This window comes from Typopeltis vanoorti, chromosome 2 (genome assembly GCF_054136105.1).
Source record: "Typopeltis vanoorti isolate ZY-2024b chromosome 2, IOZ_Tvanoo_1.0, whole genome shotgun sequence".
Lineage (NCBI taxonomy): Eukaryota > Metazoa > Arthropoda > Arachnida > Uropygi > Thelyphonidae > Typopeltis > Typopeltis vanoorti.
The window spans coordinates 131165556-131179471 of NC_143550.1; the positions used below are offsets into that span (position 1 = coordinate 131165556).

General features: G+C 37.0%; 1 protein-coding gene across 1 annotated transcript in view; it reads right to left on the reverse strand.

Annotated features, from left to right (window-relative positions):
• The window catches only part of LOC150109435 (transmembrane protein 164), a 177982-nt gene that overhangs the window by 76980 nt on the left and 87086 nt on the right, over positions 1-13916 (reverse strand). The window contains exon 3 of the mRNA XM_090408187.1: positions 13518-13637. Coding sequence (XP_090264313.1) covers positions 13518-13637 — 120 coding nt within the window. The remainder of the gene's footprint in view (positions 1-13517; positions 13638-13916) is intronic.

Here is a 13916-nt window from a genome sequence, read left to right on the forward strand (position 1 = left end):
TTCCACTCCTTAGGAACCTTCCCCACTGCAAGACTTTCATTAAATAACCAGGTGAAGGCATGGCTAACTCTTTTGAACATTCTTTAAAAATACATGGTGATTTGTCATCCATTCCCACAGCCTTATTAATATCTAACCTAAGCAACACTTGATACACCTCTCTGATTCTTTCATGTTTAATTCTCCTAATCCTTGCCTCCCTTATACATGTTGCACATCATTCACAGCATCATGGTGTATACTGATGAAGTGCTCATTAAATAATTCCACTATATCATTTACTATGGTTACTCTGCTACCATAACTATTCAGTGTCAACCTGTCATAATTATTTGTCCACTCGCTTGTCACATAGCAGAAAAATTCCCTTAGATTAGCATTTTTTGACCTTACTGCTGATAGTAATGTTTTCTTTCTTATGCAGGTCACTAGGGTGTACAGAGGATTTGAAATTGGAAGTGATCACTATTTAGTCTTGAGCAGGATAAAATTGAATTTCACATTGAAAAGAAGAACATGTAAGAAAGTTTTAAAGCGAATAAAAGTTGAGCAGCTTTCAGATGTGAACTGTAGACTAAAATACACAAACATTATTCAAGAAAAAATGAAAGAGTTTGAGAACAGGAATCAAACCTTGGAAATTCAGTGCAAGCTCTTAAGAAAATATTGATTCAGCCAGAGAGGCATGTGGTGAGGCTGTCTGCAAGGATAGAAAAATCAGAACTCCATGGTTCTGAGTTTCTGACAAGAAATTAAAGAGGCAGTGAAGGAAAAGAAGAAAGCATATCAAAGTTCCTGGCAAATAAGTCAGCATGTGCTCTTAGAGAATACAGAGACAAATGTAAGAAAGCTAAACATTGTGTAAAACTAGCTAAACAAAAGTCATGGGAACACTTTGATAAGAACATAGAAAATAAATATCAAGAAGGTGGAAGATATTCTGGAGGTTGTTGAAGAAGCTCAGAAATGGAGGAAAGAGTGCTGGAATTAGAGATGATAAAGGTGATATGAAAACTGGAGAAAAAGATATCCATGAAGTATGGAATAATTACTTCGAAAAATTGCTAAATGAAACTAGCTGTGATGACAGCACATCGATAAAAAACACTGACCAAGCATGCAGTCAGGAATACATATCCATACTTGAGTAGAAAAAGCCATCAAATGTCTGAAAAAGTGGAAAGACAGCTGGAGTAGATAATATTCGACCAGAAATGCTCAAGTATGGAGGTATGAAAGTCTTAAAGTAGCTGCACTGCATAGTTCAGAGGGCCTGGACAGAGGGACGAATTCCATATGATTGGAGTAGAGCTCTCATAGTACCTATATAATTAAAATGGAATTAAAACTGAATGTGAGAATTTTATGTTGTGCCCATACACAAGAGGTTGGTTGATCAATCTATAGTACATTAGTACTGTATATGGGTAGTGGGTTGGGAAAGGAGAACTTGTTTACATTTGATTTAAAAGCCTGTATGTTGTATTCCTTGCGAAATACGTCAGGGTGAAAAGACTGTTCCACAGTGCAGCAGTAGCAGGGATGAAGGAGGAGGAAAAGAAACTTGTTCTGTTTGTTTCTAGGTGTACTGTGAAGGGATGTTGAGCAGCAGCTGCACATGTTCCAACGAGCTTAGTACTGAGTGGAGGAATTATTGATGTTATTTCAGATGAGCATTTCCCATGGAAATATTTGTAGAATATACACACTGCAGAAACCAAACATCTGTGCAAAAGTGGGGGGGGGGAGTTGGTAAGAGATGGGTCATTAATAAGTCTAATTACTCTCCTCTGTATTCAGTCAAGCATTTTGAGAGAGTTTTTAGGGGCCCCACCCCATATGTGGGAGCAGTATTAAACAGCTGGGCAGATTTGCGATTTGTATAATGTTAACAGCTGTTCAGGGGTGAAGTAGCATCTTGAGCAAAAGAGAAATCTAGTGTTTTTGAAGCTAAGGATGAAATGGCTGTGATGTGTTTATGCCAGGAGAGGTTTGATGTAAGGATCCAAGAAGAGAGAACTCAAACTGTCTGGAAATTTGGGTATCGTCAAAAAGGATACTGGGAAAAAATGGTTCATTTTTTATGGGAAATAGGACAGAACTGGGTTTTATTTATTAGCATTGAAATTGATGAGGTTATCTGAATCCCATTGGAGGATGACTTGGAGATCAGAATTGAGGGCAATGGTGGTTGATGTTCTGTAGGTTGAGGTGAGTTGTGTTGAATAAGGTTTATCAAATGAAAACGAGGAGCGTAGTGTGCTGTAATCTGCAAAACTATGTATTGGGTTGGAGGTCAACTGAAGTAGGTCATTGGGTGAGAGGACAGAACCTTGTGGAACCCCAGCATTAATTGAATTATGAGAGCATAGGGAGCCATCCACCATCACTCACACTGTACGTCCAGACAGAAAGCTGGCAATCCAACTACAGAAGTCCTGGGTCAGACCGAATAAGGGTAGTTTGCTTAGTAAGCCTTTGTGCTAGACCTGGTTGCACTTGATATCTCCAAGGCTTTGGAGATATCAAGTGCAACCACTTGAGATTTGCTAAACTTCTCCATGGTATTTGTCCAGAGATGGGTGATATATGTGAGCAGCTCTCCTGTTGATCAGCAGCGACAGAATCCATACTGGCGGTTGTTTATTAGGTGGGTGTCTTCAAGGTAGTGTAGAAGTTGGGAATTGATGATTTTATTACTTTTGACAGGACTGAGGTAAGCGAGATAGGGCAGTAGTTGGACGAAAGGGACTTGTCTGCCTTCTTGGGAATGGGCTGAATATAGGATAGGAGTCAGTTCTGGTGCGCAAACTTTCAGGACAATTGGGGGAATGTCATCAGGGCCAGGAGACTACTTTGTGTCTAATTTGGTCAGTATTTTTCTGATCTCATCCTAGCAAAAGGATATGGGGGGAAGCATTGTATGTTGAATGTCTGGAATGGTTGGGGGACATTTACCATATTCAGTTATGCAAGCATTGGAAGCAAAGTGTAAAGCCAGAAGATTGGCTTTTTCTGTGGGTGATGATGCAATAGAGCCATCTGGGTATGATAAGGGCAGGAATAGTGTGTTGGCCAGAAGTTACAGCCAATTGCTTTGGCGAGAGACCAAAGTCTCGGCTGCTGTTTGGACAGTCTGCTAGTTTCCTGCTTTTTGCTCTTTCGAACTCTGTTTTGGAAGCACTAATTTTTTTTTTTTTGCATCTATTTCGGGCTTTGGTATAAGCTCTAAAGGAAGATGTGGTTCTTGATTTCAGCCAGTTATGGTATGTCTGGTGTTTCATCTGTACAGCCTTGGCACATCTTTTAGAGAACCAGGGTTTAATTAGGGAATGGCAGTTCAGAGTACTGTGTGGAATATATGTTTCCATGCCAGTGAGAATTACTTTGGTAATAAGTTCGGTGCACATGTTTGGGTTGGAAGGCCGGAAGCAATAGTCCAACCATGGGAATGTGGCATAGACGTTGCGGAGACTGTTCCACTTGGCACTGTTATAATCCCAAATTACTCTTGTATTCTGTACAACTGGAGAAGGAAAGCCAGCTAGTGTTGTGGACATTAATGTCTCTCCTAGGAGGATAATTTCGCTGTTGAGAAAGTGGGAATGGAGAAAGTCAATTTTTAAGGAGAGGAAATTAAAGAGCTCAGAGTGGTTGATTGAGCAACAGATACAGCAAATGAATTTGACTGAGTGGGGAAGGGATATTTTCAACCAAAGAAGGTCAAAGTTGGGTGCTCTTTGGCACGTTATGTCAGAACAGATGTATGCACAGACACCACCAATGAGATGAAAGTTGTTAAAGAATGAGCAGTTTGGAAGGTTGAGATAAATAGTGCTGAGGGGAGGTGAGATTTGAGTTTCTGCCAGAAAGAGTAGGTGGGGTTTGGTAGACTGAAGGTGGTAGTGGACACTATTAAGGTTGGAGTTTAGGCCATGGATGTTGGTGAACTGAATATGTAGGGTTTTGTGAGTGATATGTTTGACCGCAAGGGTCTTGCACATTTCCTATGCAATACCTGCATACTGGTCTCCTTGGTGGCTGCTAATGGCATCACTTGCTTTTTGCACCAGTTTAACTTGTCTGTAGTCAATGATCCAACTGTTGTCACCATTTTGATGTTTTTCTTCAAGTTGTCTTTGAAGCTGGCATCTTTGTTCCCTTTGTGCAAATGCTAAATCTGGTCGAGCACGTATGTGCATTTGGTGTCTTTGAACTTGTTGTTGATTGCTGTTATTAGTTTTGATGTGCTTGTCAGCATGTTGCAAGTCACTTTTACTAGGAGTGGAAAGTTTGGTCCATCCTTTCTTTTATTTATAGGCCCAAAACGATGGTACCTAACGATATTCTTAGAGTTGATATTGCATTCTTCAGCTAGTTTGTTGATGTCCTCTTATAATGATTTTCCGTTTGCTGTCAGAAAGTTCAAAATGACGGCGGTGAATTTTTTTGTTTTTGACTTCCATCAAATCATTTACTGTTGACGCGATTAGATCGCAGAGTTCATTCACGGGCAAAGTTGAGCTTGCGTTGCACTGGTCGTCGATTTGTTTGAGCTTACTTCGACTGCACGTATTTTGGAAGTAAAAGTTTCCTTTCAAGCACTGATATGCTGTTTGAGGTTTTCGACACGTTTACCTATGTTCAGAAGTTGTTTTACAAAAGGGAGCACAGCTAACAGAAAAACGGCTGGTTAAGTTCGATAAGTAGCTTTTGCACAGATTCGTCTATTTTGGTGCAGGAAGCGTGCAGCCAGTGGCAACAGAACTCACAGAATATACACTTTTTTCTATTTGTGACACCAGTTTTGCAGCTGCAGCATGTAATAGGTTTGTCAGTGGTGATCGACGGCACTGCGCTAGCGAGATACGGAGTGCTTGTTCACTGTTGTCTTTTGTTGCATACGGTAGGCATTGCGAGTGCTTACACATGGCTGATTTAGAATTGGAAAGATAACTGATTAAACGCACTATAAGTACAGGTTGTGCAGAAGTATTACGCTCCTCAGTACCAGCTGTGAAGGTTTCTGTTTGATGATTAATTTCGATGAAAAATACTCACAAAAACGATAAAATGAAGAGCACAAATTTAGAGTAGCTTATTCACTGACGCCACCTGGGGAAATCTCCAAATTACAGAGGTATTTCTCTACTGAGTGTTCCTGGTAAGATTTATGCCGGTACTTGAGAAACGATTGTGGAAGAGAAGCTTGGTGAAGAACAAGCTGGATTCAGGAAAAATAGAGGCTGTCAGAATCAGATTTTCATTTTACAACAAATATCTGAGAAGTCGTGGAAAATACAACAAGGATCTGTATTTAAGTTTTGTAGATCTGGAGAAGGCACATGACAAGGTGCCAAGAGAGAAGCTTCAAAACACTACAGTTGTATGGTGTCAGTGGGGCATTATATCGAGTAATATTTAGCCTTTATTTGAGTTGTAAGTCAGCAGTTAGAATTAAGGAAGTACAGGAAGATGGTTTAATATTAAATCTGGTGTCAGACAAGAATGTACATTATCCCATCTGTTATTCATTATGAAAGAAAGTGGTATTAAACCTGATATCAAAATTGGAGATGTTAATGTCACTTCTTTGCTTTATGCAGATGATGTTATACTTCTAAATAAATCCGCTACAAGTCTGCAAGATTCCCTGACTAAACTGAATAACTGTTGTAATAGATATGGTCTTTGATAATCAGATGCTGAAGTATGGAGGTATAAAAATCTTAAAGTGGCTGCACTGCATAGTTCAGAGGACCTGGACAGAGGGACAAATCAAAGGATGAACCAAGACAAAGACGATGAAAATAAGCAAAAGCATTTGAAAATATCAACTGCATTGTGAATTGAGAACCTGTAGAACAAGTAAAACATTTCAGCTACTTAGGCACGATTTTTTGTGAAGATGGTAAATTAAATATGGAAATGGACAACAGAATCGACAAAGCTGGCATGGTAGGACATCAACTGAATAAATTTATATGGAATAAGAGAGAAATCAGTCAAAACACTAAATGAGATGTATATACAAGACAGTGTTCAAACCAATTTTAACTTATGGATCAAAGAGCTAGGTTAGAAATAAAACGCTTGATCAAAGACTAGAGACCCCCCGATATGAGAGTTCTGAGAAAGATCAGTGGAATGAATAGATGACATCAATGGCAATATCACATCAAAAATGAGGATATTAGTGTTACACCTTGAAAACTTAAGAATGTGAAAATTTCAGTTATCATGATGTAAAGATAAGAAATAAAAACCCTGTATAAGTAGCTAATACATAAAAATTAAAGAAAGGAAAATATGCTTGCATCCAAGTGAAAAATGTAGCTGAAATTGTTTGTTGAACTAAATAATAAAAAAGGGAATTTTATTACAGTTGTGATATGATAAAAATAGATTAAGTAAGACAAAGAAGATTAGTCATAAGAATTTGTATGTGAGAGGCTAGTTTTTACACTTGAAATAAGAGATTAAAGATTCGATTAAATTCTTAGAAATTTTTTTAATCCCCTTTCCAAAAAAGGGGATTAATTTACTAAATTAATCTCCTTTTTTGGAAAGGGGATTAATTTAATATATATTACATAGAGGCTAGCTGAAACAAAAGACTATCGCTCAAGATCAATTCTCGAATTGAGACGTCATGTGTCAGTCGTGTGCACACAGACCGCAGTATGTTTTGGCAGAAAAACACCACTCTAATTGGTCAGTGAAATCGACTCCAGTAAAGGGGGAAGAAAAGAAATTGAAGAAGGTGCCGGTAGGGTCATCGTATAAAAGGGTTAGGAACCCCCCCCCACACACACACATGGCTTTTTCCTCAAGAATTTTCGTATAGGTCTCACGGGTTTTCCTGAGTGACGGGTTAGGAGTTGTATCTCCGCCCGACACAATAAGGAAATAAAGTGTATGGGATTTCGATTCCGTGTTCCTATTGTAAGAAATGAGGAACGCCGTTTAGTTACAAGAAAGCAGGGTTTTTTAACTCAGAGTTTTCTTCACGAATTTTCGTATAGGTCACACGCGGTTTTCCTGAGTGATGGCTTAGGAGTTATCTCCGCCTGACACAACAAGGAAACAAAGTGTGCGGGATTTCGCTTCTGTGTTCCTATTGTAAGAAACGAGGAACGCCATATAGTTAAAAGAAGGACGGTATTGTCTATGTGTTTCATCATCCAGTGATCGTAATGAGAGAAAGAAATCTATAAAGAAGTCAGTGCCCACGTGGTGAGTTTCACAGCCATAGAATAGATGATCCTATGTGTGTCCTTAATTCAAGCACGAAAAGTGAAGATCGTGAAAGCCCATCTTAATACCAAAAGAACTTAGGAGTAATAGATTATAGAAAAGTTCGTCCTAGGAAGGTACAATCGGAAAAGGGTAGAGACCAGTGTAGAAGACCCAAGTCAAAAAGGTACTGTAAAAATCTCGTGTCAATTGAAATCTTATGTAATTGTAATCATTGTTCAATTACTGGACAGTTGAAGAGATTAATGAGAATTATACTAGGACTTTAGTACATGTCAGATTAGAATGAGAGTAAGTCTGTTAATATTATTTAATAAGTATTCATGTGCCTAGAGATTTATGCATGTACACTGTATTTTATTTAAGAGAGTTGTAAAGGTCAAAAGTATGTATTAGCACAGCGAAAGGATAGTTTAACCTATATTGTTTTAGTAAGTTAGATAGAGTAAACTGAATATATATGTCCATGTAATGCAGCATTATAGCGCATTCAGACTAGTAAAGGGTTAAGTAAAGTGTTAATTAGTTCTGGGATTATATATATGTTTGTATGTATAGAATTTGTTATGGCGGCATGATCACAATTCCCATATAGGATATTAGCATCTTAGCCTATATGGGAATTGCATGTTTAAGAGTTCAATAAACTTTTGTTCATTGAAAATACAGTTGTCTGAGATTGCTGCCCAATGCACCACTTGTAAAAACGTAAGAACCTAATTACATGGGGGGGGGGGTATTTTGTTAAGTTACAAGATAAAGGTCACAACTGCATATTGGTTTCACACTCAGACATATTTTGGTATTTGCTCCTTGTTTTTGAATTTTATAACTTAAACAAAATGTCCTGAAAGGTGCAGTATAAAATAAATATTAGGGACACTATGGGGAGAAGAAGCTTAAATATTTGTATTTGGGTGATATCTCGTACATAGATAAGATTTGGATAAAGACAAGTAGAGTTTCTCTTGTAAGGATAATTGAAAGCCTAATAATCATAAATTGGGATACAACATTAGGAAAGAACTCACTATTGTTAGCATTCAGGAATGTGTTAGCAGAGCTAATCTCAGGTGGTATTGTCACTTAAGCAGATGAGAGAGGAAAGATTAGCAAAACAAATGTTCTCTGTAGGTTGGCAGGAAAAAGACCAAGACATAGGTGGATTGATATGGTAAAAAAGTGCCTTAGAAGATAGAAATATAAGATCTGACAATGTTGGAGCCATGACAGGTAACACTGATTTAGAGAAAATTGTAGATAGGAAGTTAGTAATGATGTAAATTTTTCATGTAGTACTATCATATCCTGTATACTCCCTTGAGAATAAATGTCAGGAATTTGATGATGTTCAAATACACCACTATCATGAAATGTCAAATGACAACGCATAGCATTTTCATTACACACATAATGAAAAGTTATGTCATCTTTTTCTTAAAATTAGCCTAAATGCCTTGTCATGGATGCTTATTGTCTTATGTAAACTTAGTTTACAACAAAACAGGAAGGTTAACTCCATCTAAAATACAAGATGTAAAAAAAAAAAAAAAAAAAAAAAAAAAAAAAAAAAAAAAAAAAAAATTCCTATAAAGATTTTATTCTCATTTTACAACATTTTAAACACTGTTCTCTTCAAAGTAGTCCCCCCCCCATCTACTGGCGATACACCGTTCCCAATGTTTCTTCCATTATTAGAATGCTTCCTGGAATGCACTTTCTGTGATGCATGCAGTTCTCTTATTACATTTTCCTGAATCTCCTCTATGGCTTAGAAACGATGTCCTTTCAAAGTAGTTTTAAGTTCGGGAAACAGGAAAAAGTCTGCTGGGGCTAAGTCTGGGGACTTAGAATAGGATGGATGGCACAACGGATGTCTGATGTTTTGTCATGTTTCTCAACAAACTCATCACGAATTTTGCACTGATGCAAAGCGTCTGAAGTTTTTCAGTTAAAATTTGATGGCAAGATCCTATGCTGATACCCACTTCATCAGCAACTTCTTGGACAGTTAAATGACAATTTGCACAAATCACAGCACAACCCTCTCTCGACATGGTCGTCATCTGTTGATGTGGAAGGTCATCCAGGCCTGGGATCTTCACCGACATTCTGCCCTTTTTAAAATGCCCAAACCACTCATAGCACTGTGTTCGCCTCATACAGTCCTCCCCATATGCTTGGCTACGCAATTGAAATGTCTGTGTAAAATTTTGACCACGTTTGCAGCAAAATTTCACACACATACACACTGTTCTTCGAGCATTTTCATTCATTGTCACTAATCCAACAAACAGCTTGTACATGTGCTCACTTCTGTGGATGTAACTCGACTACTAATGCTCATAGAAGAACAGGGCAAATGGCAGTTTGTTGTCAAAACCTGCCACTAGATACACTCAGTAATCGCAGTGCTCTCCCTCTGTGCCGGTTGGCATGCTATTTAAGAAGTTCTGTCTTTTTTTTGGACACCCCTTGTATGACCATGTTTCAAGTGCATCCTGTTTTCTGGCTACAAGATGAAAACTGTTTCGAAAGAAGGACACTCTACCATCTGTATGAGACCAGCTAACTCACTTTCGGATGGAAAGCTCTTAATAAAAGTTCCTTGTATCCTAAAAGAGGATCTCAAAATCGGGTATTTCCAACCATAATCCATCTCATCACTGAATTAATTTCAATACTTTAATGCATAAAATTTTTAATTATCTGTGTATTTAAATTTATGAGATTGCAAAAGACGTTATGGCTATAAATCTTGTTGTAATATTATCTCTACTAATGTGATATACAACATATCATATTCACTACATTAGTGTAAATACAAATTTTATTTGTACTTACACTAATACAAATAAAATTTCTGCTCTCTTTTCTGTTTTAATCACATTTAGTGTATGTGTGTATCAGCATTCAAGCCAGTTAGCAGACCGGCATCTACCAATAAACTGTTAAGATGTCACTGAAAAAGAACTAAAATAGCAATAGATCAAACAAAAGCAGGGAAATCCCAAGGGGGTTTGATGGAATCAGAACAGACACTTTTAAAAATGTTGGATATAACACACATTCCACGAATCAATTCAATAATACCTGAACAACAGAAACAAGAACTTATTTTCCCTATAACCAAAAAAAGTAATCTTAATAGAATGAATAACTAAAGAGGTATTACTTTGCTATCAACCCAAAGTTAAAATCTACAATAGGATGCTATCTACTACAATACTTTGCTATCAACCCACAGTTAAAAATCTACAATACGATGATACTCAATAGAATACTTTACACCACTTTTAAGAAATAACCAAGTTGGATTTCTAAAAAAACAAGTACAATAAAACAAATACGAGGGTGGCCTGAAAAGTTCTTGGCCTAACAATGAAAATACAAATTTATAATTTCAAAATTATTTTTATTTTTCAACACACTCTCCCTTAAGACTAATACATTTATTCCAGCACCATTATTCCATCCCTGTAGTGGTTCTCAGTGAGATCTGCAAAATACCCCTCTACAGCTGCAATCATCTCTTGATTTAAAGAAAAATGCTGACCAGTGAGGAAGAGTTTTAGTTTTGAGAAGAGATAGAAGTCAGAGGGAGCCAAATCTGGAGAATAGAGTGGATGTTCCAACAATTGATAGTGCAGATACTTTAATTTTCCCATTGCCAAAACACCTTAAGTGGGCGGGTGCATTGTCCTGATGAAAGATGATTTTTTTTCCTTCTGCAAACCAGGTCTTTTCTAATGAATTTTTTTGTCTAGTCTGGTTAATAGATCGGAATAACAATCCCCGGTTATTGCTTTTCAAAATAATTAATAAACAAAATGCCTTTAGCATCCCGAAACACCGATGGCATGACCCTTCCTGCTGATAGAACTGACTGTCTTCTTTGGTGCTGAACAACCGGCTTCTGTCCACTGTTTTGACTGCTGCTTGAATTCTAGTGTGTAATGGTGAATCCAAGTCTTATTCATAGTAATAAATCAATGTACAAAATCAGTTTTATTCTTGTTAGAACGCTCTAAGCACTGTTCAGAGATTTTCATGCGAGTGCGTTTTTGATCTGCTGTGAGCAAGCGTGGCACCCATCTCGCACAAAGCTTTTTCATTTGCAATTCTTCATGCAAAATATATCCTAAACGTTCTTTTGAAATGCCTATGGTCTCAGCAATTTCACGCACTTTGACTATAAAATTATTCTATAAAATTATAGAATAATTTCTATAAAATTAATTCAGAAGATATTTTTGTGAACAGGGCTGGTTGTGGGAGGACTAGGGGACATCCATGGAAACTGGGCAAAAGTGTGGTTAGTAAAGGTGTTAGAGCTGGGTTCTTTACTTTTAGAGTGGTGAATGAGTGGAATGCGCTCCCTGAGTCTGTAGTGGATGCTGTGACAGTGAATGAGTTTAAGGCGAGGTATGATAGATACTGTATGAATGTCAGATAGTTGTGATGAATATGATTTGGGGCCTCCCTCGATGAGTCGAATGACTCCCTGGAGTTGCCCGTAATAATAGTAATAATAGTAATATCGTGCACTTAATCAATGATTTTTGGCATTGTTACACTTTTTGGATGTCCTTCACGTGGATCATCTTCAAGGCTGGTACGGTCATGTTTAAACTCAACAGCTCATTTCTTAATTGTCAAAAACGAAGGAGAAGAGTGCCCATAAACTTTTATGAACTTCGAATGAATTTCTTTTAGTGTTAAACCTTCTTTTGCAAAGAATTTTATAACTGCACAATACTGAATTTTATCCATTTCAAGGGATACAGAGAACACTTTTGCTTCAGACAGCTGTATAAAACAAACTACTTGATAGAATGACTTGCAATTTCACATGGATGCTTATAACAGATGTACCAACTTAGAAAAAAAAATCTTGCCGATAGATTGCAACAGAGAACACTGCATCAGAAGAATCATGGAAGGTTCACGTGATAAAAACCTACCACTGATTTTAACCTTTACAGATTTCAAAAAAGCCTTTGACTCCATTAATAGAGAAGCAATATTTAAAATACTCAGCTTCTATGGTCTATCCTCAAAAATCATACAAGCAATCTCAGTACCTTATAAAGATTACAATGCTACAGTAATCTTTAAAACAGAAACATTTGAATCCTTTCTGGTGAAAACAGAAGTCCTGCAAGGTGATGTACTAGCACCTTATTTGTTCTTGGCATGCTTGGACTACATCTTCTGGACCATCAACACAGAAGATCTTGGTTTTACCATCCACCAACACCATTCAAATAACTGATCTTAGGCTTGGCTGACAATGTTGTACTTATTGATACAGAACCAACAAATGCACAAAAATATCTCAGTTTACTAGCGCATAGGCTAAACTTATTGGTCTGCAGACCAACATCCAAACGTCCGAAGTATTCTCAACAGGTTATGAAAACCTTATACAATACTTCATATCAACAATAGCCCCTTAGAAAATCATCATTAATATCATTAAAGACATTAATATCATTAATTAAGACTATACCATGCAACCAGCAGAACCATCTTCTTCTATGATTCTCAAACCTGGACAATAAGCATGAAAAAAACCCTACAGATCTAATTAACTCCTTCGGAATTACATATCTCAGACTGATCCTTAGATACACTTGGATGGACTGTGTTACTAATTATACTGTGCTAAAATCTGGCTAAGCAGGAACTTAGCCAAAATACAGTCAAAACAGCCAAAAAATTAAAACTCAGATGGCTTGGACATGAACTCAGACATCCTGAAGTCTCATCCTTTTTTGGAATCCCTCATTCTGTATAAATCAGAAGATGCCAAATACCATAGAGGAAGACCATGCAAACAATTTTGGCAATACATCTGTGAAACCATCAGTAAACTGAACTGTCAAAGTCCATCTGACATCTACCAGTATGTGTAGATGTCAAGAAAAAGAGAGAGACTCGGAAGACCATAATTTGCAATCTTTATGCAATCTTTTCACACAATAAATCCCCCTAAAAGCATGTAGTGAAATGGTCTCTTGATGTAAGACACTATTTCAGCTATAACTCTCATTTAATGGTGAACTGAAAGGTAAAATAAGATTTTATAATAATTTCACACTAAAAATGAACGGGACTAAAGATAATTATAATCTTAAATATTATACATAATTTGCTTAAATTATGTATAATATTTATACATTAATAATAATCTTAAATATTATACATAATATAATATACTCTATAAACACAATGAACTTAGAGCACAAACTTCATACCTGACGAGTATTTAATACAGGGAAAACAATTGCCAACATGGCTCCATAAATGCAGTGCATGTGAATGCGAAACAGTATAGTCACTAAGCGAGATGTAGGAGGAGCTGCTAACAGAAAAATCTGAAATAAAATATGCCAATTAGGTTATAAAATATGCAATTAGTATAAAGGGTATTCTCATTATTATTTTATTTATTATTACAGACAATCAAAGCAGCATTCCTACTTACTCTGATATGCAGAAAAGTCAAAACGTATCAGTAATATTTCTATCCCCCCCCCCTTGTTTTTAGCAGTCCCACTACCTTATGCACATACAACTACAACTGTATCCAGCAAAACTAATGTTTGAGTGAACTTGACTAATAAGTGTCTTGCTGAATTATCACTATTAGTATG